Source organism: Ixodes scapularis, unplaced genomic scaffold (assembly GCF_016920785.2).
Source record: "Ixodes scapularis isolate PalLabHiFi unplaced genomic scaffold, ASM1692078v2 PGA_scaffold12__126_contigs__length_90152505, whole genome shotgun sequence".
Classification (NCBI taxonomy): domain Eukaryota; kingdom Metazoa; phylum Arthropoda; class Arachnida; order Ixodida; family Ixodidae; genus Ixodes; species Ixodes scapularis.
In genome coordinates, this window is record NW_024609838.1 from 25905951 (window position 1) to 25931517 (window position 25567).

Consider the following 25567-nt stretch of genomic DNA (forward strand, 5'->3'; position numbering starts at 1 on the left):
CTAGTTCCTGCTAGAGCCACTGAATGTACCCAAAATGGCAAAACTGCCAAGCTTCGGTTCAGAAGCGCGTTGCAAGGCTGAGATCAATGGCCACAATATGGCAGCCTCCACAATCAGAACAAAGCACTTTGATTCAGAACCATATTGTGGTGCTAATATGGCAGCCTCCACGATCAGAACCAACGTTACTAGAACCAGTCAGTTGGGAAACTGCCATAGAGACTACTCTGAAAAAGTGGCCCCAATCTGTCCACCAGAACAGAGCTAATGGTGAAAACAATGCTGCCATTTATCCCGCAGCGGCCACTCGAGGAACTGCACGTCACTTCTATTTTGGCTTTAACCGGCCATTTTGGTGCCGAAACAGATACAGCGGAAGAGGTTACAGGGGTGCCACGGACGCGCCGCGAATTTCTACCGAAGTTAAAATGCACCCGAGTCGGGACGCGCTACCTGAAAGGACCGCTGAGGCATGGTTGTATAAAAACAATATTAATTGTTCTGCAAAAGCTTGCAAACTAAAGATTATAAAAACACCACGTGCCCTTCATTTTGTACTAAACTCCAAAAAATTTTATACAAAAAGACTCTTTTCCATTTGTTTTTACGCAAAAATATGCTTCTTAAAAGCTCAAGGTGACCACAGTACAGACAAATGATAAAGAGTGGCGCTGTTGTCGTATTTAGCTCGGTCTCGGTGGACGCCAGCGGCCCAGGTTTCGACGGCGAGTATCCCAACTGAGTGTTCTAGTAACGTTGATCAGAACACACCGACTAGGCCTAACCAAGCCGAGCCCGACGGAGCTGATTCACAAGCGTTAAAATAAACAAGCATTCTCTGTTAGCTGCTCGATATGGAAAGCCCCTGCGAAAATCGGCAAGCTTCTTACTTTCTGACGAATAGAATTTCCCTACGGTGTAGAGCTTTGTGTACACGACACGTTTCACATAGGCCTATATCGTCGCCATCGATATCTGCCAATCAGGAAGCTTGATTAGCTCAATACTTAAAGCAGACGCTATAGAATGCGGTACTCTGGGTACGTTCAGTAGTTCTAGTTCCTGCTGATACCTTGTGATTAGTGCAAAAGCCAAGACAAGGTCCTTTTTTTTTTTTTTTTTTTTTTTTTTTTTACAATTGCAGTACATTCAGCTTAGCCTTACTGCTTTTAACTCTAATGTTGACTGACACATCCTTCGCATGGAAAAACGAAGCCATTTATGTACTGCAGTGCTTTCGAGATGTCAGTTCCAATTCCCACTCCTTGATAGAAATATTGCCACTGCTGTATTGATGTTCAAACACCTAGTAACAGCATGGTCATTTGGTCCCCAAACTTTTTAAACAATTACCACTACCAAAATTGGTGTGCTTGCTGTCATGGATGGGACAGCAACAGCAGCGTGAAAAAAATTAAAAGATTGCCAGTGACTACGGATTGATCAAGCATCGCCCATGTGAGTATGTGTTCAAGCGCTGCGTAGCGAAATTTTTTGGTCACTTGGTACGCCCTTCCACTCCAGGTGAATAAGTTCGAGCTACTTGGCGAGTGCCCGCTTGGCTCGCGCAAGCGGCACGCAGACAAACCGCTCGCGATTTAGGAGCACAGAAATATGCTCGGGGCGTGCTTCACATTTTTAAGTGGAAGGGGCTATAAGCTCTGTGTACCTTAAGCGAGGAAGCACATATATCGAGCTCGGGCAAAGTGTATTACAGTTGTACAAAAACAAGGTCCTGGTAAATTTAACTCGAGCTACCAATATTTGTGTTAAAGGGCTGGGTTTCCAAATTGTCACTCGCAACACTTGAATGACCAGCAAACTTTGCGACATTAGTCAGTTCCATCAAAGACTATGCTTCTCCGCACACTATCCTCTTTAGAGCCATTGGACGGTTGACCGGTGCTTAGAGCACTGTCGGACCACTGTTGATCGCTCAATAGGAAACCAATTGGATGCCACTCCAGACACAGCTTTTCCTATTCGCAACTGGGGTGAAAGCTATGCCTCTTAGTGGCAGAGACATGAAAGAAAGAAACGGGGAACTTGCACCTATCCAAATGAGTGGTGATGTCTATAACCAGCTGAGCAAGTAGTTACATCTGTTCTTCAAACCCAACTTCTTACTTATTCCATTTTACTTGCCCAGTATTTATGGTGAGACGCCTCAAATAGAAAATAAAGATGACTCATTTGCCTTTCTCCAATTTCACTAACAAAGGGTCCTAGACCCTTTGGTGTTTAAAGGGGCGATGCAACGATGTTTGTATTTTGCGCAAATACCACTTAGGACGGATCCCTGACGTTAATGACCTGTGAAATACCCGTTCGTTTTTCACCACACGCAATCGAAGTCGCAGGAAAAAATTAAGAAAAACGAGCAGAGTTTAGTTCCCTCAACTCGCAGCCAGAACAAGCGGCCACGTGATCTGGAGCCGATTATACACCTTTCCAAAAAACACTCGACCCCAGGGGCAACAAACCGTTTTCGAGTCCAGTCACTGAGTTTGAGGCTAGACTCTCACCGGCGTCCCTCCTAACCGAGGGGACTGTGATTTCAATAGGCGCAGCCTGCGTAGGCGCAGTTTCAAACGCTGCTGGCAGCTAAATTCTTGTCTTTTCCCGCTATATTTTGTGTTTTATGGTACATGTATTTTCACAAGGACATTGAGAAAGCATTGTGCCAGATTAAAAAAAAAATGAAAAAGAAAATCTATTTTTGTTGGGTACGCATTCAACAGAACGAATGCGACTGGAATGTATAGTTCTAGTTTTTTTTTTTTTCTTCCGATAAGTTTTGACGGCGCCGTGGGATTCGCCGCATGTGAAACGACAAAGCGCTTTCCTGGCAAAAATAAATTGCAACAGAAGAGGGCCGAAAAACGTGCATTTTTCACGCTCACAAATAACGTGTTTGCCGATGGACAGGACACGGACATACGATTGAGGAAGTGTTAACATTCGAACAATATATCGTACGTACCACACGATGCAGCGTTATCCAAAATGAATTTATTTGAGAAAGATCTCAAATAACAGAGTCACAGTCGACGACAGTCACATCTTGACAATCGGACGGAATCCAAGATGACTTCATTTTGGGGCACGTTTTTGGGGAGAGCTTCCTTTTTTCACAACCGCACCAAGGCAAAGAAACAAGCGCAACTGACCTGTTTTCTCACCCCAATCCGGACAACTGTTTTTGGAGATGACTGAGGATTCTATGCGGATTATCTCTGGGAGGGGGGAGAACAGTGTTCGCAAAATCGCATTGAGGGTCGTTCGACGTCCTTCACCTCCTTCGTTTCCCGTGAATGTCGAGCAGAAAAGCTTGAATGGCAGGCACTTACCAGCCTTATTTCTCACAATGGAAGATAACACAAAAAGGGTACACAGCACGCATAAAAAAAAAAGTTAAGTGGAAACTTTCAAGAGGGGCGAGAAAACGTTGAATGCAAAACCGCAGGTAGAGAACCGCGCTGAGCGGGTCTTCACAGTCCCAGAGAGTGGCAGAAAATTTCTAGCTGATGGAGGGCGCGAGAGTCGTACCAGCTGCATCAGCATCAGCAACATGGCGGCGGCCTAGGAGCGTTTTTTTGGAAAGGTGTCGGTTATATGGCGCGAATGTTGATCTTAGCCTTGCGCTGGGGTTGGCAAGGCACAGGACACGCGCTGAGTTCTAGACATTGTTATGGTTCGGTTGTTGTCGTCATTGCAGCGATTGGACACAGGACACTACCCGAATGCTTCTCGAGCTATCGATTATCACGAGCCCAAATTGAGTGTCCACGCCATGCTCGGGTCCAATCTATAAGCCGCATTCAAATATCGTCACTGGGTGGTACTGCTACCGCCGAGCTACGCCATCAGGTTTTGCGAAGGAGAGATTGAATGAAAACGCTCGGTTTTGTCCTCGAAATTAAAACTCAACAAGGAAGTTTCTTGGTCAGTGGCGTTGAGTGCGAGTATCCTTGAGTGCCACTACTGCCAGTAAGCTTGTGTAATATGAAAAATATTCCAATTGAATATTGTTGCACCACCCCTTTAAAGCAACTTAAGCATTTGCCATAACTTCCTGCATCCTTGCAAATTACTTAACGTTGCCCAACTCAGTTTCCACCTCGACCATTCAAATGCACTCGCAGGTGGCGAGGGATAAGAACCATATACTTTGCATAATTGTTTATTTTTAGAAATGAATCGGATTCAACATAAAAATACAACAAAATGTTTTTTTTTTTAAATTTATTTATTTTTCCCACCACACACCCGACATAACTACTGTCACACACACACAATGTCCCACACTTAAATGTCAACAGCGATATTCTTCACTATATCTACACTGCACCATTTCCTTGCATTATCTGTCAATGAGCACATTTAGCATGCCCCAGTTCACACAATGCACATTCGTCCCCTCGCCTCATTTACAGAGATTTCCTATGCCACACACTGACCACTGCACTGCATCCATGATGTATTGGGGTGGCACTTGTAGACTTGCTTTGTTGTCCATAGCTGGTTTGGCACTTGAGCAACATTGAGTATCACTGCCTGTGAAAGGTTTTCTTTACCATAGCCTCCCAATGTTTCTTATGTTGCAATTCTTGCCACTGCACTTCATTCAGCCTTGACCTTGTTCTGTCCTGAATTCCTATGAGGGGTAGCTCTGGCTTCATTGAACTATGCTCCACACAGCTCGGAAGTCATCAGGGCCGCCTGTTGCCTCGCTGACATCTTCAATATCACCAATCTCGTAGTACCTGCACAAAACAAGCAAGTTCTGTACCAAAAGGAGACATAATTTCACAGTAATTGTTTTATTTTATCGCCACACTCGAACCACCTACTTTGTTTCTTCACCTCTAACCGCCTTGTGAAGTAAGGTTACAACGATGAGGATTGTTTCTTCTGTACATAGCTTAGGCGCAAGGCTGTAAAATTAAACAATTGCGGTCGAAAATACCCCCGAACAGCAGGCGTCAGATCTTTCCTCCAACCTGGTAAACCTGACTTTCCTTCCCTTCCCTTCTCCCTTCCCCCCCTTCACCAAGATCAAAATAAAAGGCCACTTGAATTTTGTCAGTAAGATACTTGTGTTGCAAATGGCAACTCGCAATGAAGAGCCATAGTGGGCAATCGCCTTACCAGTAGGATTCGCCATAGCCATGAACTAAAAACAGTATTTTTTTTTTTCATTTGATGTATTATTTATGTCTTTTCCAATATGTTTATCTCGCCACCCCTGCTCTAGTATATTGGGGTGGTTGCAGTTGGACTCTAAACCAAACCAAAAAACGGATTATTTTTTGGGAAAGTGAAGGTTCTTCAGAAAAAAGGAGTTGGAGATAAATTCTAGAGTATTTTTATCCCGTGAATCTTAATACCACATTTGTTTTCCCCAAAGATATTCTAGAGTATTTTTGTCCCGTGAATCTGAATATCATGCTTGTTTTCCCCAAAGATGTAACTAAACGCGAGAAAATGTGAAAAATCTTCAACCAGTCGTTAAGTCAAACCTAGGTCTTTTGGCTGCCAAGCATGTGTCGCTCGTGTGGTCAGCGCGTGGAATTGTAAGCTTGCCAGGGATACTCCCCTATACTTTTTTTTTTTTTTTAATACAGAATTGCTTTTTTTTTTTATGCTGTAGCAAGATATTCGTTGGGTAGTCTTCAGACACCATAATAAATTGTCTGGCAAAAAATATAAAAGGAAGTTGGGGGGTGTTGGTGTCCCTTTAAAGGGAAACTCCGGTCGATACTTTTTTAGTTTGGGATTACGACTGCTTTCAGTTAGAGTAATGTCTAAATTTCAAGATATAATTTAATTTTTTTTTTTTTCTATTTTTGCGTGGTGTAGTTTTATAAATATTATGGCTGTTTGGTTTCAGGCCTCTATGACAAAACCGGAACTATCTGCTAGAGGGATAGCAACACAGATCATCAGCCGCACGGCTGCGACGTGCCGTCACAAGAGTGCTGCGCCAGTTTCATTGACTAAAAGCTAACCCGCTTGCCGCTCGCTAAAGACCAGCTGGTCGCATCTTTAAAATCTGTTTTAGCGGAGTATGTGACCTCACATTGACGTAGTATTTCGGGTGTGATCATATTTCATGCCACTGAAGCGATACTAGTAATTTATTTAGGTTTTGTCTTCCACCAGAGTTGTCCTTTAAAGAACCAAAAAACTCTGTGTCCGATGTACTTGCGATGAGGTTTCCTGTGGCGAGCTTTTCTTCGTAGTAGTAGTAATAAGCAGTTGAAAACAAGTTGAAGCCTGGAATGTGGCCGGTGAGTTTTTTTCCACCATCTCTATTGCAGAATGCAGTGCGGAAATTTCACTAAACCATTTTACCTGTGATAGCATTTCTAAGTTTATCAAACCGACATATCATGTGTCCATCTGCAATTAAAACCAGTGATGACATTGCGATAACGTCCTTACAGGTCGTTACCAATAATTCACCTGGTGACCTCACATTTCGTGACTTTCTGAAATAGTCTATTACTTGTTTCAAATTTTCTGACTTCTCCAGGTTTCCCCTGATGATCTTGAAAGAATTCCATGACCATTACAAATAAAAATAATCCAGAAACTGCAATCAAATTATAAAGTAGACATTTTGCAACCTCAGACAATACTGAAACGACGAGACAATTAACACTGTACTTTTGGTTTTACGTGATAACACAAGGCTATCACTGTTTGTCATCATTATCTTCTCATCTCACAACAAAGCTTCTGTGGAAATGGGCTTCTTAAAAAAAGTACTATGTAGGAAACTCCAAAGCACCACCTCTGACAGTACACAGAACACTCCATATGTGACAGCAACACTGAAACCAGCACACATTTGGTTCAGGGTTGACCAAAAGATATTCCAGGTTTTCCAGTTTGGTAGACAACCGGAGTTTGAAAAAAATATTTGCACCGAAAATATTCGGTGCAAACGTTTAAAAGAATGCAAACAAGGCCTTGTCTTTCTTTTTTTTTCTTCTGCTTAACCTTTGCAGCACTGCATTGATGAAAGTGAATAAAAAAAATATCACCTAAAGGTGCAACGGTTTTAATGCTAAAAGAATTTCCAGTTTGCATTTTTTATATTGTTTATCCAAGCCCAAGTGACAAAAAAATGCCTCCCCTTTCCCCGTAAAACTGCTATTCTGCTGCATAATCGCAAGGCCATAAACAAATTATTTGCCGATCTGCAGCCGCCTGTGGCAGCTACGGGAACTTAAACGACGGCGTCTCAAGTCAACAAACCCTGTCCCTCTCCGCTGCTACACTCGCCGTCAGCCCCGTGGTGAACGGTCTTTTCTGTCCATCGCTTGCCGCGACCTTCGACGAGGCTAATCCTATAAAAGTAGACAATCACGGAGGAAGCGGCTGGGGTCTGAAGAGAGGGCCCAAGGGGAAACCGCGTGAACCCCCAGAGTACGTCACCCGAAAGTCGGCGTGGAGAGTTGAGAGGCACTTCGACCTTCGATTTGTTTCATTTTTTTTGTAAATCTGAACTAGCGCTCGCAAGAAAATGTGGTTTTCTGTTCTTCGTTTCATAGGTGACTCAGATTAATTGGCCAAAGTCTGAAAATCGTTGCACTGCCCCTTTAACTACTTGAAGGTGTTAACACAGGAAAACTAATGAAAGTATTATGTGTAAATATGATTCTCTTTATTTGCAGACAATAAAGCGCGGTCCCAACTGACATATTTTTGCATATGTGCACCTGAACAGGTATAGATTCCTGCTCCATTTTACATGTTCCGGGATGCATATTGAGAGCTCAAACATTCTAACCTTTCCGGGTGCTTGTATTGTGATGTAGGTACCCGTATTGAAGGAGTGGCCAATCAGGGGGTTGGCCGAATGCACGGCTGTTGCCCTCTAGCAGCAATTTTTCTGTGCTTTACCTACCCGGGTCACGAGTCTTGTTGCAAAATTTATGTTCATATCCGCTTTCATGTGCGAAATATCTGTCAGTTTGGACCGCGCTCAAAATAGAGCTGCTACTCTTCGACTCTTGACCACAAAATATTAACCCCTTAACTTCTTTGGACTAGCCTAGCTCGTCAACATGGAGCCGTCCCCAAACCGTTCAGGATAAGTATAGCTCTTCTGCTTTCCCCAGTTCACACACTGAACCCTTTTAGACAAACCAGTCTCGCTCATTGCTTAATTTGTGGCTCTGCCAACAAATGGCAGCACTGAATATTTTTAAATTTTGCTCTCATTTTGTTTCTGACTACAAACTTTATTTGAAGGCGACAAATCTATTGAGGTTGAGAAATTCACCAAAACTAAAACTGGTTAATAAAAAAGATTGATGAACTATCACTTTTTCTATTTAGGTTCAAAATGGTTACCCTACTCATGGAAGAAGAAAGAATAAAACAATTAAAACGGGGACAACACAACCACATCTTTGAAAGATGTGGTTGTGTTGTCCCTGTTTTAATTGTTTTCTTTCTTCATCCATGACTTAAACCAACACGCTCTTCTACCCAAGCTTATGGTTACCCTCATTTGCAGAAATTGCCACAAAACTTCCCATTGTTAAGAACAACTTATCAAAGACAAAAATCACAGTTGGTATTTCCCGGTTCCATCAACTTGAAGCAATGGCGGCCCGTGGCACCGCTTGACCTAAGCCAAACATGCCTTCATCCGCAATGCAACCTACTACAATGGACATCAGTCATCGTCGTTCTCCCTTGACACGGCAAGCCTTGCATTCTTTCTCTTCAGATGGTGTCTGAACTATGCCTGAACTCATCATGCGTTCATGCTGAAACTGAGGACTCACGTGATATGATGTGATTCTTCCTTTATGCAGCTGTTTGCTCTGCGACACTAACCAATAGAAGCGCAGCACAAGGTGTGCGCGCGATTGTCACATTATGTGCATGCGAGTTGGTGACACGCACGCAATATTGGTGCATACTAGGCACTACATAGAGAATTCAGCTGGGAAGTCCCTGTAAGATTATTGCTGTAAAATAGACATTGGAGGTATGTTTGCTTTCTATTTTATCGGGCTGCTCTTCATGATCTGAAAGAATGGCTAGGCCTTACGGGAAACAAGCGATCACTGCTATTTTTTATCGCTTTTGTAGTTCATAGATATGTTTTGTTTTTAATCGCTATCTCTAGTTAACACCAAAAGGACCTCCAAATTTTTGTGTACTGTGGTGCTGGGCTAAGCTGACATTATTTAAAGACTACGACGGATATTCTAGCCGACTGAAAACAGAAAGAATAAAACAAACTTGGGACGAAGGATGACAAATATATCTTTCAAATCAATTCCTCACTAAATTCCAGAATTCGTCACTAATCACATTCAGTACACTTATACTAACAATGTAAAATCAAGCACAGTAACGTCTTCCTTCCCCCCCTCTTTTTTTTAATATACATTAATGGTCTCCACCATGGCATCACTTCTGAAGCATGTTTGTTTGCCGAGGACTGTGTCGTCTATGGACCGATTCATTCACGCCATGATCAACTAATCTTGCAGAACAATCTCCAACTTATAATTCAGTGGTGTCATAAATGGCAAATATTTTTACCCTAAAAGTGCCATATTTTTTTTTTATTTTGAATTTTTCTTTCTCTAGTATTACACAAATAATTTGAAAAGTTTATTACAAAAAAATAAGCAGAGGCGAAAAAAAATATTTGCCAACTAATACGAGTGCTGCCATCTATGATCAGCACCGCGAAACTACACGGATGAGCCTTTTTCGTCCGTGGAATTGAGGGCTACCGAAAAAACCACTGGACGAGCTGAGCTCGTCCACGGCATTTTTAGCCCAAAAATAGCCGACGAGCTCAGTTCGTTCAAGGCACTTAAAGGAGCGGTGCAACGACATTCAATTGGAATGTTTTTCACTTTACACAAGCTTACTGGCACTAGTGGGACTCAAGGATACTCGCACACAACGCCAGTGGCCAAGAAACTCCTTTGTTGCGGTGTAATTTCAAGGACAAAATCGATCATTTTCATTCAATCTCTCCCTTGCAGAATTTGATGACGTAACGTGGGGATTGAAGTATACCCAAGTGACGATATTTGAATGCGGTTCATAGATTGGACCCGAGCATTGCGTGGGCACTCGATTTGGGCTCGTAATAATTACTAGCTCGAGAAGCATTCAGGTAGTGGCCCGTGTCCAATCGCTGCAATGACGACAGTGAGCCGAGCCATAACAATGTCTGGAACTCAGCGCGTGTCCTGTGCTTTGCCAACCCCAGCGCGTGGCTATGATCAACATTGGTGGCATATAATCGGCTCCAGATCGCGTGGCCGCTTGTTCTGGCTGCGAGTTGAGGGGGTAAACGCTGCTCGTTTTTCTTTAATTTTTTTTTATGACTTCTATTGCGTGGTATGAAAAACGAATGAGTGTTTCATAAGTCGTTAACGTCAGGGATCCGTTTTAAGGGGTATTTGCGTCAAGTACAAAAATTGTTGCATCGCCCCTTTAAGGGGTTAAACTAAAAAATGTAAATCGCTATCTTTTTCCCACAGTTCACATGTTCTATCCTCCTCTTACCGCCTTTCTAGCATCCCAGTAACTGCTTGTTCATCATATAAATATCTAGGAATTCATCCGACCTGTTGTGGACCACTCCCATAGCATCTGTCATCGCCGATGCTAACCGCACTCTCAGATTTCTTTGCCGTAACCTCAGACAAGCAACATCCCCAGTAAAACAATTAGCTTATACTACCTTGGTCAGAACTAAACTAAAATTCGCTTCTTCCATATGGTCACAGTGGCAGGCATACCTAACTAACAACCTGGAATCCATTCAAAGCAGAGCCCTCCGTTTTATTTATTCCGACTATTCCCCTTACGCAAGCATATCAGTATTTCGCCAATCAGCTAACCTTGACACTCTTTCTCACCGCCACAGGCTGTGTCGTCTTTCACTTTTTCATCGGATCTTTTATTACAACAGTCATCTCAGACAAAGTGTGCTATCGCCTCCTCACCGCATTTTTCTTCCCCTCAACGATTCTTGTAAACTCCTTCGGATTTCATTGTCAACAGTCACTCACCAAATGTCTACTTTGCCATTGACGACTGGAACTCACTGCCTGATGTCATTGTTTCCTTATCTTCCACTAAGAAATTTTCTGCAGCCATTAGCTTATTTCTTCTAACCTATAACTAGGTTGCAGTGTGTTTTTGTCGATAAATAGTTTTTTTGTTTTTTTTTTTAAGTGTTCACTCTTTTGTATAATAATGCCACCTGGGCCTTCAAGGAATAATAAATGATGATGATGATATCAAGAAATGTTTGTCGTCCTTTGTCCTGAGCTTGCTTTATTCTTTGTTTTCAGTCAATTTTACCAACACGTTCTTCAGTTAATGTGAATATTGTAGCCTTTGTTGGAATGGGAAACAAATATTTTCTGCACTCTTGCTAGTCTTAAAAGCCATGACTGCAATGATAAACCAAACACTTTCTTTCCTAGTAGACAGTGTTTGTGATTATTTGCACATTTAACAATGGGACGTTTGACATGAAACATTTCAAAGTTTTCCTTGATGCACATACAATGCTCTCGCTGTCCGCAGCCTTTCCTGCTAGATACTTGAGCCACCATGTGGAGCCACCATGTGGAGCCACCAGTTTGCTGCACACCACCCATAGGTCAAGTTATGTGGCTAACATATGGTCTTGACTATTATCTCACTTGGTGAGGAACAAATGGTGCAGTATGAAAGGGTTACTTACATTAGTATCCACATCTTCCAAGTTCCAGGCAAGTTCTTTTAGATATCACTGCACTGTTAGGGCTGTCTTCATAGTTGTGTGTGCCCCCACGTCTGGGCTGGTCTCCTGCTGCAGGTCATCTCGAGCAGGCCGCAGGCACAATGGCTTGCCGTGGCAGATTTTAAGGCTGGTTCAGATAGTTGCGTCCGACTGCATTACAATTGCTTAAAACGAGGCAATACATTGTGTTGGTATGGCAACTGAGAGGCCCACAATGCATTGCAGGAACAGTATCTAAAAAAATTGGCCTGCTTTGTATGTTTATAGAGCCTTGATGTTGGTACCCCTCAACGGATGACCGTTCGCTCAGCTGTAGATGAGAAATTTAGCCAGTGCAGTACAACCGCTAACCTGGGGTTTTTAACATACGTCACGGAGTAGTGATTACACGAACGCGTACCGGTACGAAGCAGGCGGTGACGGCGGGGATCGAACCCAGGAAGTTCGCAGCGCAAGCTTTTGCACCACGCTCCGAGCTGAGACACGTTAGCCCACTCGGCCACCGATTCCCCTCAAAGTATCTACATTTCTGCTTTGGCTTTTAACTCTCCCAAGTCAAAGCAAAGTTGTAAAGACTCCTTACACAGCCTTGAATATCATAGCAACAAAATGTATTATCTCAGTGTAAGCTGTTGTAAGCAACTGTAACGCAATGGGGTGCACTTGCGTGAACCAGTCTTCAATCCAAGAGGTCAGTGGTGTCTGTATCTCGGCTCAGGAAACAATAGAACAGTGATTAGCAAGGAAAGCTGTAGATTGCAAAACATTTGATTTGCACTTGAAAAAAAGTTAAATTTCAGCACAACTGCAATTCTGACACAAAGCAGAGAGTGCACAAAGAAATAACTGCAAGGTCACATGCACATGCAACACTTAATACAAGGACCTGTCTCTGTCATGTTATATGTAACATCTATATATGGAGCAAAATGTGTTATCAGTATTTAGTGGAAGCTGGATGTTAGAGAATGTCAGGCGATGCCCATCTTGCCTTCAGCGCGAGCATCCCTTGACATTTTCTAAAGGAAAGCTGCAAGTTCTTTTACAGTGATATGTAAAATAAAACAGAAAAGCCACAGTTTCAGGAAGAATATCTAATAAATAAATTTTATTGCACACTACCATAAAATATTAAGCATCAGCCCATTTTATACTAAGAGCCCAACCCCAAATTTTGCAACATCTGAAAAAATATGCACAGTAGTACATAGATAAAATTGATGACCTAACAAGCACACACTCCCCTCGAGAACAAAACATGAAATAACACACGAAAGATGTACACATTCCAACCTAAACAGCCTTTGAAACAAATTAAGAATACAACTAGAGACACTGTGATAACATGTTAAACTGCCAGCCTTTGGCTGTGAACAGTTGTTACTGATTCGTGCCAACATTTAGCAGAAGCGGGCTGCTGGAGAATATGAAGCGATGCCCATATTGCCTTCAGCGCGAGCATCCCTTGACATTCTCCAAAGCAGATAGACCAATAACAGGGGTGGTTTAGCCAGTTGTCACCCCAACATCGGGCCTACTGAGAGAGAGGGTTGAGACCTTGGGCCGGAGCCGTGCGGGAGGGAGTCCCAATTTTCCTCCGCCCTGCCTGTCCCTAGCTGTGCTAGTTAATTTTACTCTATTAAATTTTCCCTCAATAATTTCCACCAATCTTCTAACCTACAGACAAAACCAAAAACTCTTCCAAAAACCTTTTCGTTTGCAGATTCGTTTACTTTGGCCCAATTTTTCCCTTTGGGTGCAGCAAAGCGCAGGCAAGCGGGAATGTATCAAGTTGCCAGAAATGGCAAACTGGACCACCCCTGCAATAAGCTACCACATATACTGGCCCTTTTTGTGCAAGAGGAACGCTGTTCTTCTGGCACACAAAAATTGGACTAAAAAGCAAGGAATCCTGTCCCTTGTTTTTTTATTCCAATTGTCATGTCTACTGCTCTGCACAGTAGTCATGGTCCCTAAGGACTAAGGCAGCAGCATCCGCAAGAAGCCAAGTGGATGCTGCTACCCGTGAGGAAACTCTGTTGTCTACAAGGTCCTTCATGATGGACTGTTGCTCCAACCTGTTTGGACGCTTTACATGCATGGAACCAGAACCAGGGCGTCTCTTTTTGGTTGAAATGTACCGTGGTTGCTTTTCCATTTTTTTGTTGTGAGGAACCACTTTGGGTTTTAGACATGATGCATCGGGTGCAGAATCAACTAGTTCTTTGGCCTTTGCGAGGTACTCTACTACCATGGCCCGACTCGAAGCGCTTATCAATTTTTTCCTCGAGAGGGACTCGTTCAGTGCATTCAGGGCTAGACGTATTTCGTCCTCCGAATCTGGTTCAGATTTCTGCATGCTAATCTCAACACTGTGCCGAATGTTATCCAAGAGAGACTGGGGCTCATCGACCAATGTAGAGCCTGCTGCATTGCAAGAGGTTGATGGCACCATGTCTGGCTGAGTTTCGACTTCCTCTACAGTTGTCGCACGACGCTCCAGGTAAGCTACGGCGTGAATGTGCTTGCATATTGAAACTGAAATCAAGCTGTCATTGCAAGTGCACTGGTAACTGTCGATACATATGTCGCAGTCCTTGCAGCGAAGGATGCAGCCCTGACAGGGATCACCCTTTCTTTCGACATTGTAGTTAGTTCCAGCCTGGGACTGGGACTTCACAAGCCATCCACTGCCATTTTGTAGCTTTTCTACATCTGATGCGGGGATCTTCATCCCATCTTGGTGCCTTTGGAAAAGGGCTGTGGCATGCCGATTTGTTTTTCCTTTTATGAGCGACTTGAGACGCTTGTAGAGCCGGTCACGAGTTAGCTCCAAGAGTATCATTAGCAGCTTGTCAAGCCTCTGGTTGTGCGTTCCATGCATGTAGTTTGACTTGAGGTCCCTGTGCATTGCCTCCAGATGGTTGTTAGTGGTGAATGGAATGCCTTTTCTGAAACAGTGCGCCCACTGAGTCGCTCTTCCAGCATAATGACTCCTGAAGTACTTAAGAAAATCCTCACCTTCTTTACCCAGTTTCTGATCGCGAAAGCGTGGTAAAGCCTCTTGGAATTCAACCTCATCACTGCAATTTCTGAGAGTGAACAACTGGTCTTGAAGAGTTTTTCGAATTTCCTCATTAGTGACTTTCTGCAATTTTCCTTTCCAGCTGCGGTTCACATGCCAGGTGCAGAGCATCCGATTTTTGACAGGGCCCATCACGTGCTCCCATGCATTACCGTATGCGGGAGCGTCATCGGACATGAATGCCTCGCATTCAAGTTTGCCAATTTGTTCCTTTATGGCCTCAAAAAAGCGGATCATAGTCTCGGCATCAACTTTTTTGGAAATCAGATATGCACATGGCATTCCTGATTGGTCTTCTGCAACTGTCATGAGAGTCGTCAGCTGTAAATTGTGACCGTTTGTTCCATGAGTGGAGTCAATGCACAGGAACTTGGGACCAAGCTTAGCAAGAAGGTCTTTCTGAGGGGCAGTCATCAGGGCAAGCTCAAAGTCACAGGTGTCCTTTTGCGTCTGCTGTTGAAAGTACAGCACAGGGGAATCTAGTTGCCTGGTTAGTTCCTCCACCCACATCTCGACACTTACAAATTGATCTTTGTGTCGTCGCTCTTTGGTTTGAATTTCGTGCTGAACAGAAATGTTGCCAATGTCCTTCATTGTGAGCAAATGAAGCCTGCCCATCTCACTGCCACCAGAAGCACGTGCATCTACCAAGACCTTTCGGGCAGGGATGCCTTGCTTTAGTTTAGTAGCTAAAGCCTCCTTCTCTGTCTTTGAGAGTGGTTGGTGCTTCAGCTCCTTCAGGTGGCCGTAGTGCTCTGCCTGGTACTCTACTGCCACCTTGCCATCTTTCTCTGTTGCTTTAATTATAGCTAAGCACTTCACATTAGACTTACAACTGCCCTGTGTTTTTAGTTGCCGTTCACCTTTGCTCTCACTCTGAAATGACCCAGAACGGTGGCAGTAGTACTTCCGTCTCATTTCACCATTTTTGGAACGCTTGGCTCCGGTGCGAAGAACGAAGTGAACGTGTTCCTTGCTTTCCTCGGCTGCCATCCAGATGCTGAATTCTGGCAAGCAAAGAAAGAAGATTTGAAAATAAATGGTCATTGTTCATTCATGCCACTTCACATGCTGAATCTCAATGCACTAGAGCATGTGCTCTCCATCTCCAACTCGGTTCCCTGGAGTACCTTCAAAGGTTCACTGAGCTCAACACGCTCCTCAGTGGTACACGCGCCGTCCGAAAAGGGTGACCCAAATGGCAAAAGTTCTTCGCGTCGTGCGTATAGTCATTTCCGGTCAAAGTGCATGAGCTTGTGCGTATAGCTTAGCTCTTTCGAATAAGGGGGAAAAAGGGTTTAACCCGATTTTCAGCAACTCTTTTGGGACGCAAATATTAGAAGATTTTGGGTTTCACCCTAATATGAAGGAGGCTATATATTGGGGAGGAGGAGACGGTAACGCCCCAAGCGGTTAACTTTACAACTACATGGATGGAAACAACAAATACAATGACGCAGCGCTCGGCTGACATAACCGAACGCGGCGTCAGCATTCGGCTGGAGTTTGTGTTCTCCGGCGAGGGGGAGGAGGGGCTCTTTTGTTTCCTTTACGGCCTGCATGAACAATGCAGCATGCACGATCCCAGCTCAGCACAAAAGCGGAAGTGGGTCAAGCTCGCATTCTCTGAGGGGCAGATCCGGCACTTAACGTCGCTTCGTCGATTGTTAGATTAAACTGTGCCCGCGCTCTATTGTAGAAGATGACATGACCATACCCATAAGGCCTGTCGGCATGTGCACAGGCCTTGTGTTGAGTAAACACCGAGCGTGGGGAAAACAAACGGGTCAGAGCGCCCCCTATAGTTTGATCTCCTGCCCAATATATGAGCTAAAACGTTGTCATCTTATGAATTTTTTTTAATAACTTTTTTTGTTGACTAAGTTTACGGACTTTGTCTGTCTAAGAAACAAGTGACTGCCTTTGAATGACATCAATAGAGCCTTTTAAGCAGAGCAAAACCGCATTTGATCACAGACGTAGCATGGTAGGGTGTACACCTGCAGGTGGAAGAGGAATGAGCTTGTTGGCAGTGCAAAGCGTAATGCATTGATAACAACGTTCTGAGGGCACGGAGGTGCAGGGATGTTAGATCGACTTCTCACGAGCTATCAGGCAAAGCCATAAGCAGTGGTGCAACCTGTTTAGCAAAGAGCTCAACATGACTGTTGCCGTAAGCTTCACAAAGCAGTATAGGCTGCCACTACAAACTTAACACATAGAAGGGCTCCTCCATCGTGTGAAAAAAAAAGCCGACTAAGGCTAGAAATGAGGGAAGTTAATGGTCACTACAACATATCTACCACACAAAGTGTCAGCATTAACATTGTAAGAAATGACTGCACACACAAAAAAGAAATGCTTTGTAGCTTATGGATTCTAAACACTGTTTAGACCTGCAGATGGATGGGATGGATTAGGTGATGCAACACACATAAAAGGTGTAGAAAAAGAAAAGGTATTGAAATTTTCGAGCCAATACAGTTTCTGATTTGTATCAAATCATGTGGCGATGAATAGTTGCACGCGAAGTGCAAGGTTTCAATTAATTGGAGGACATATATAATGAAGCAAGCGCTCAAAACTACTCACCCTTAGATGAGTCGAACTGCAAAGTCGAACGCTTTGCAACAAACCCGTGCTGCTCTTCGAAGTGGCATAGCAAGTCCGCATGGAAAGGAAACGAGATCCGAACAGTGCACTTGTCGCATACGAATGGGCGACGGTCAGAGGGAAGCTCGGTGCACTTTCCCTTCGCGGCCGCGTCGTTGTGGATCGACACTAAGTGCCTCTTCAGATTCCATGCTTGCGTGAAGCGCTTGTCACAAAACGTGCATGTGTACTTATCGTTGTTGGACGCAGAAGAGGCAGCACCGCTTCCCCCAGGAACCGGCTGTTCAGCCATAGTAAAGCTAACAAAAACGCCACTTTCGAAACCTGTCTTACTACACTTAACGCGGTCAATAAAACGTCACACGAGTATCGCTTTAAAAAAAATTTCTTAAATTCTAAATTAAAAATTTGTAACCACCCGGCAATCCAAACCTCGTGGCTACAAAACACAAGAACGCACTAGGCTAGAAGACGAAATATTGATGCACGGCGGTGCTAGCTAAGATTATTCGCTAGCATTGACAGCTGAAGCTACGTGGCTACCACTGACGATCTAAATGCCGAACGGAAAACTACTGTGAGCCCTTGAACATCGCGCTGTGTTCGCCTCATTTTTTTCCCCGATACTAGCAGTTGGCAACCAGCGTTTTCCTCACACGATTCCCCATAGTAAATCTCCCTACGCGGCTACGCGGTACCTAGATTTCTGCAGCCAATCACAAAGATGATGGGGCTCTCCGATTAGGTGCACGCCGAGGAGCGGGAGCAGGCGACGAGGGTTCGTCTGCTGCGATGTGTCGCGGAACCGAACGGAACAAAAAGTAGATTTTCTGATAGAAATCGCGTCCCGCGGGCCACGAAATCAAACGCGAGCTTGAATTGTGAGCGTCTGCTATTTCCCGAATGAAGCAATTGACAACCCGTGATTTATTTGCAGGTTTTAAATCGCTCTGTTGCCGTACAAACGCTGAAATATACCAGTGTGTAAAGGAATGCTCAGAACAAACGTAACAGCGGCCCCCGAGATATCTATCACGATCCGTGTGCGGGTGAAAAATTTAACATTTGTCGACAAAACTCCCCAGCAGAAACCTCTGACTGCCCAATAAGCATCAAAGAAAGCTAAAGATGGTAACTTTCCCCGAGGATTGGGCAACATCATCATGTTTAACATTTAGCTATGTCAGCTAACTTACCCCGTCGTATTTTGTTCGAGAATGCTCTCGTTCTCGACGCCCTCACCAAGGCTAATATCTGATCCACCTATAATGACGATCCAAATCGAAAGTCCCAGTTTTGGTGGATATTCCAACAGGCTAGTTTTAAGCCGCACCCTTTCAGTGGTTCACGCATAATACCACGCTCAAACGGATCATGCTTGTGCTCGGACAGCATCATCAGTTTTCTTCAGTGTAAACGGTTATAGAATTGAAAGATCGCAACCAGCTGCTTTGTAGACAGCTGGTTGCGGAAATTTACGCCGTCTGTAATTATCTCTACGGCAGCTGAGCTGCTTGAAGTCATCGCAACTATAAACTACAGGTTGCAGCGACCAACGTTTGTAGACAGACGTTGGTAGCGACTGGCATTCTCGCATTCCCACGCATCACTCCGATCAGAAAGCCGCTAGTTTCGGTTTGAAGAAGGTACCTTTTGTACAACATAGATGGCGGCAGCATTAGTCTTCTGCACTCGGTGCATTTGGCGAGTTCGTTTGAGTCCAGTTTTCCGTGCAACCGTGCAACACTCTGAGAGTGCGATGCATTCTGGGAGAGAACTCGAACGGTGCCAGTGCGTGTGAAACGAACTCGCTATAATATAACTAGGGGTGTCGCGAACTTTTGTCGAACCAGAATTTTAGGTCGAACTTTAGGGGTTCGACTTGGTCGAAGGTTCGTCGACCTTTTTAACAAAATTCGACCGGTTCGACTTTGTGGACAGTGTGGCCAGACTTTGATACAAGCATGTCTAAGTTTGGAAAATTTTTTTTATAAAAAGGGTTATTTTATTTTATAAACAGTTGCGATTAAAAGAAACTAATTCTAATCACTGAAGAAGTTAATAACTTAATTGTTTGTACTGTATTAACTGAAATAACCAATCAGCGCTGCCTTTAATTCATCCCTTAGCTAATCACCATCCAATCCGAAGCCAACTGGCCAGCCTGTCGCGCATGCGCACACGAGTCGAACCTCAACACAAGGTTCGTCGATTTTCCACTAAAAGTTCGAAAAAGTCGAACCTGGTCGAACTCGAACCTCGGCCGGTTCGCGACACTCGTATTAAGGCACATTCACACTGAGCAAAAAACGCGCGTTGCGGTCGACGTCGACGCCGGCCACGCCGGCGTCGTAAAATACGAAGCAGTCACACAGGTTCACCCAAACGGCGGCGTCGTCTCGGGGAATCTCACTTTTGTCGAGAGAACACGGAATTTTTTATTCGTCTGCTTCGCACGATTGTTGTTGCCTTGCCTTCGCGATTGCATATGCGGTGGGAGACAACCATCTTCACTAAATGGACAACGGTGATGATTATATATACGTTTACACTCCGGTTATTTGCAGCATTGGCGAAAGGCACGGCCTCGAACGGGCAGCTTCAGGTGCTCTTTTGCCGCGTTTTTGTGCAAACAAAGCACGGTGCTACGCCGGCGCGTCCCAGAGCCTTCGCGTCCGTACCTTTAACACTGCACGCAGCCTGTGCGAGAGTGTTTTCGATGGAGGGCTGTTGTATTCCGTAGTGATGGGTGTACACAAAATTACACAACACATTGGGAGTGATCGCTCCCGCACAGTCGGAGGTCGGAACACACCGCGAACTTCGGTGGCAGCTTTCGCGGCAGCTTCGCGCAAACGATGAAGAGTAGCTTCACAGCATCGTACACGCACATAAAACACTGCTCACAGTCAGATGTTCCAATCGGCTTGCTTCTTTACACACTGAAATACTTCCAGCCCCGTTTGGCGAGCGCACGAATCCCCCGAGCTCTCTGCCTTTTCGCCTTCATTGTGAGTCGAAAATAAAAAAAAACAGCGAAAACATGTCCCAACCGGAAAAGGGAACACGTCACGTCCGGACGCTCGCTGACTGGCTCAAGCGCGCGCGTCGAGGGAGAAATGGGCGCGTTAAGTTAACGCGCTCGAGCGCGCTCCAGCGTGGCTCCAGCGGTCAGAGTGCACTCGAGCTAAACTAAACGACATCGTCTCACTTCCGGTGCACGGTGGCGGAGCGCGCTCCGCGAGCTCCGTCGTCGGAGATGGTGTGCGAGAGCTCGAACAGATTGGGCGCGTTAAGTTAGTGAGCTCCAGACTCCGGACATCTGCGCTCGAGCGCGCGGGTCCGGAGCGTAGCTTAACGGCGCACTTTAGTACCGAGGCGCCATCTGACGCCTATTTTTTTCACGTTTCCGGTTCCGGCTTTCTGGCGCGCGTAAACATGGCTCCCGTCTCGTCGAAACTGCACTATATCGAGACGTCGAAAAAGTGTTTCTTCGACGACGAGTCTATGAAATAAGTGCGCGGAGACGGCGGCAACAGCAAGAGCTTGTATTTGTGCTGCACGCTGTTGGTGCGGCTATTAAAGGTACGCCGAACGCCCCCTGAATTCCCAAAAGCCTTAAAGAATGACGGCTGAATGGCCGAATTCATTGGCTCGCCTGATCGGGAAATTGCGGTAAGGTACATGAAGAACTTCGACAAGCATTTGAAGGATGTATGCATACCTTTCAACACCAGCACCATGCTTTTTTTATTTTTGTATTTTCCACGATGACGGAACGATTGCACGAGCTGCCAAGCGTCCGAGGGAGTCCCTAAAGGCTTCGGCGCAAGCACGAACGACGCCGAGAGCTCCGAGCACTGCATGGTAGCGCAGTACGAGCAGCTCCTACCCACGACCGGGCCTACCTCGGTGCCGTTCCTGGCTAGGCCGGAGCCTTTCGGTCGCGGGGTGCGGTTGCGGTCGCGGTCGGCGAAGTTTGGCGAGGCGAGCACGGTGGCATCCTCGGAGCGTTCGGAAGCGAACTCGCTAGCCAGGGATTGCGCACACCCGACGCCTCTGGTCCAGAGTGGCCCGGCGGCCCGGCCCGGAGCCCAAAACGCTTGGGTTTTGATGTTTCTTCGTCTCGTGCAAGACCACCGCGTAAAACAACGGTGTAAAATGGTAAAACCACCTCGAGTAACCGCGAGACTGGCCGCGAGAGCGGAAACGTCGTCACTACACCGGAAACCAACCTGTCCGAGCTCTCGCGCACCATCTCCGACGACGGAGCTCGCGGAGCGCGCTCCGCCACCGTGCACCGGAAGTGAGACAATGTCGTTTAGTTTAGCTCGAGTGCACTCTGACCGCTGGAGCGCGCTCGAGCGCGTTAACTTAACGCGCCCATTGGTTTCCGGTGAGATGACGGCGTTTCCGCTCTCGCGGCCAGTCTCGCGGTTACTCGCGGTGGTTTTGCACGGTGGTCGTGGTGGTCGTGGCTTCACCGGTTTCACACGGTGGTGCGGTGGTCTCGCACGAGACGGAAGAATCATCAAAACCCAAGCGTTTTGGGCTCCTGATACTTCGGACCGGGCCGCCGGGCCACTCGTGACCAGAGGCGTCGGGTGTGCGCAATCCCTGGCGAGCGAGTTCGCTTCCGAACGCTCCGAGGATGCCACCGATGCCACCGCGCCCGCCTCGCCAAACTTCGCCGACCGCCACAGCACCAACCGAACCCCGCGGCCGAAAGGCTCCGGCCTAGCCAGGAACGGCACCGAGGTAGGCCGATCGTGGGTAGGAGCTGCTCGTTCTGCGCTACGATGCAGTGCTCGGAGCTCTCGGCGTCGCTCGTACTTGCGCCGAAGTCTTCAGGGACTCCGTCGGACGCGCAAGTCGCGCCTGTTTGGATGCGTGGATACTTCGACGGCGATCGCTTGGCAGCTCGTGTAGTCGTTCCGTCATCGTGGAAAATAAAAAAAAACATGGTGCTGGTGTAGAAAGGTATGCATACATCCTTCAAATGCTTGTCGAAGTTCTTCATGTACCTTACCGCAATTTCAGAATCAAGCGAGCCAATAAATTCGGCCATTCAGCCGTCATTCTTTAAGGCTTTTGGGAATTCAGAAGGCGTTCGGCGTACCTTTAATCGCCGCACCAACAGCGTGCAGCATAAATCATAAATACAAGCTCTCGCTGTTACCGCCGTCTCCGCGCACTTATTTCATCGAAGTCGTCGTCGTCGACCAAACACTTTTTCGATTTTTCGACGGGACGGGAACGATGTTCAAGAGCGCGCCGGAAAGCCGGAACCGGAAACGTTAAAAAAGCAGGCGTCAGATGGCGCCTCGGTACCAAAGTGCGCCTTTAAGCCGCATTCACACTGAGCAAAAAACGCGCGTTGCGGTCGACGTCGACGCCGGCGTCGTAAAATACGAAGCAGTCACACAGGGGCTATGTTCCAAATCTTACCCGAGTAACCTGCCTCCTACGTCAGCGGGTAATACCACGTGACATCGCGAGTAAACGATCCGCGACTCGATTTTGGAACGGCCAGGATAATCACCTGGATACTACGCGGATTGGCTTCGTCTTGGGCGACGGCAAAAAGAAAACACAGCAGCGATGGCAGAAAATAGCAGACGATCCTTTTGATCATGGAGAAAGCACCCGAAGAACGGTAATGTTAATGACGACGCGGTGTATTTTGAGGTGGATCCACCAGCTCCTTTTACTCACCTTCGTTTTGAGCTGTATATTCAGATCAAAATTACTTACTCCTTACAGCTAGACATTAAAAAATGTGTTTTTATTAATCAGCGCGATCGCTGCAATTCTAGTCACGGTGCCCTAAACGCATATATTCCACGCATTGTAATTTGCACCGATTATGTTTTGCAGAAATATATTCCACAAGGTGTAGCGGTACAGCGCGGGGGTGCTTTCTCCAGAATGATATGAAACTCACGTTCGCTTTGGCGCGAATGTGATTACAGTGAAATTTTCGAAGCCTTCACTGCTTTACAAACGTTATCCTCTCATTACACACACTCTAGAGGAAACAAAAATATTACATTATCATATACCGAGTTCAAACATTTTCGGCCTTGAACGTGAGATTACGGCATTCCCCCAACGCCGAGGACGAGGATGCGGAGAAGCTCCTGCTTACGCTCGCACTCAGATAATAACAAGTACACGTTCCCGGGGAAGGTGGACGGTCTGGATGTAATGCAGTCAATTCCTGCGTTGACAACAGCAAATCGCAATAACCACACATGCTGCAGCTAATTCTTTGTCATTTCGAACGTCCGTCACCAAAACCAGCGGAGCAAGCGAGCCTTGACGGCTATCGGCGCAGAAAGCAGACGACGAACAGATCACGTGACGTATTTACTCGATTTGATCCGACTTTACCCCCCGATCGAGGAGGGTAGCGCGAGTAATTACTCCGGAGTAAACAACCCGCTTCTGGAACGCGAGTTCTGACGTCATCGAGTAAGCTCGAGTAAGTTTTGGAACGCCACGGTATGAAACTTTTACTCCGGAGTCGGATCGAGTAAATTTTGGAACACAGCCAGGGCCACGTGACGGACGAGCGATTCGGAGGAGGAATAATGGAAGGTCACGTGACCCGACGTCACCGGAAGTGACGTCACAAATATAACGTCACGTGACAAAGAAATTTTGTTTTGCTTGTTTTTGTTTCTTTTGTTTTCTGTGACGTCACAGTTTTTAGCGAGGAAACTCTTTGTTATTTTTACTTTGTTGACGTATTATTTTTTTTTTTATTTTGTTTATTTTCTTGCTTTTTTGCAACCGCGGGACCGCGTTTCTGCGCTTCAGATTGCGTTTTTCCGACTCCTTTGTTTGATATCGTGTCGTATCGTCGTATTTATGTAGTTATTAGGAACGGCAAGGCCTACGTTGTTGCGTCCTTTACCTGAATATCGTGACCGAATCGAGTGTCGTCGATTTGAATCGTGTCTTGCGAACCATCGTCGAACAAAAGGTGAGTGATTTGCGTTTTCCTGTGATGTGATTTCGATGTGTTCGTTCCACGCGTCCGAGCTGCTTCTTCGTTTCAAATACATTTGGCGCCGCTGCCTATTGTTTGAGCCTGTGCTCACGATTAAAACACGCATCGCAGAAACCTGAAAGCCCGCCAAAAGAGCTCTAAAAACCGCATGCCTCCGACCCCAGACCTGCCGGCAGACTTCCGAGCTAAGCCTGATTAAACAAAAACGTTTGATCCGGCGGAATAATGTGTTTGATATTACATCCCATGTCAACAAGGAACTGCGCTGTCTGTCTTCGCCCCCAACAGGTTTTATTCTTCCGGGTTTTTCAAATCTTTACCAACCCGCGTCCGATCGTAATACCCCGATCACAACAAATAGTTGGTCGTGCTCCGATGGCTCCAAACATCAGCCGGCAAGGAAGTTACGTTTTTCGCTTCTATATTTTGACCCAAGTAAACTCATGTTCTCAAACTATGTCAGTCTGTCACCACCTCCAGTTGCACATTCTGGCGCACTTGCAGCCTCGTGCACCCTTGCGAGGTTTCCTGCTATCGTACCCTGGATATCATGGATTTCTCGCCGTACGCGAGTGCTCACGGAGGCGTGCTATACACTCTGTATCATAAGTTGTGTGCAGCAGAGGCGCAGGCCCGAGCACATGAAAATAAAAAGCGCCTTTTTTGCACGAGTACCCGCGCAAAAAGAACATTCTGCAGAGCTGCCCCCTCGCACCCGTGCCTTTGCTGCACACAACTTACGAGGCAGTATAATAACCGAGCCGTTTTTGTTTCTTTTGCACATTACTGTGAAAGAAGTGTCATTGCTGTTTTCTTCTCAAAGAAAACTCAGAGACGTTAGACAAAAGCAAACAGATAGGAGACTGCACATTCATGTTTTTCCCCCTTGTGCTACAGGTGATGGCTGGTCGCGGTTCATCAGCGTTTGTTTTGAAACTGATGGGTACCACAAGGCATGAAGGAGGTGACTTGCAGCAGCAAGACACTGCAAGCCTTCGCAGCAACTGGCTAGCCAGTGCTGCTCTGTTCTGAACTGCACTACGTGTCATGCGGAGGTTTTGTG

General features: G+C 45.8%; 1 protein-coding gene across 1 annotated transcript; it reads right to left on the bottom strand.

The window, feature by feature from the left end:
• Nucleotides 1–4230: 4230 nt before the first annotated feature.
• Nucleotides 4231–18234, bottom strand: LOC120845208. The gene is made up of 3 exons (XM_040217016.3): nt 17469–18234; nt 11753–15883; nt 4231–4766 (listed from the first exon to the last, which is right to left on the bottom strand). Exons 1-2 carry the CDS (start codon nt 17779–17781, stop codon nt 13737–13739), a joined length of 2460 nt encoding a protein of 819 aa, XP_040072950.1. The 5' UTR covers nt 17782–18234; the 3' UTR covers nt 4231–4766; nt 11753–13736.
• Between the last annotated feature and the right edge of the window lie 7333 nt (nt 18235–25567).

Bases quoted from the DNA above. Each gene is read 5' to 3' on its own strand.
- LOC120845208 (XM_040217016.3), bottom strand. From the start codon at position 17,781: ATGGCTGAACAGCCGGTTCCTGGGGGAAGCGGTGCTGCCTCTTCTGCG. The intron at 15,884-17,468 runs GTGAGTAGTTTT...TTTGCTTGCCAG, and splicing joins GCAGTTCGACTCATCTAAGG to AATTCAGCATCTGGATGGCA.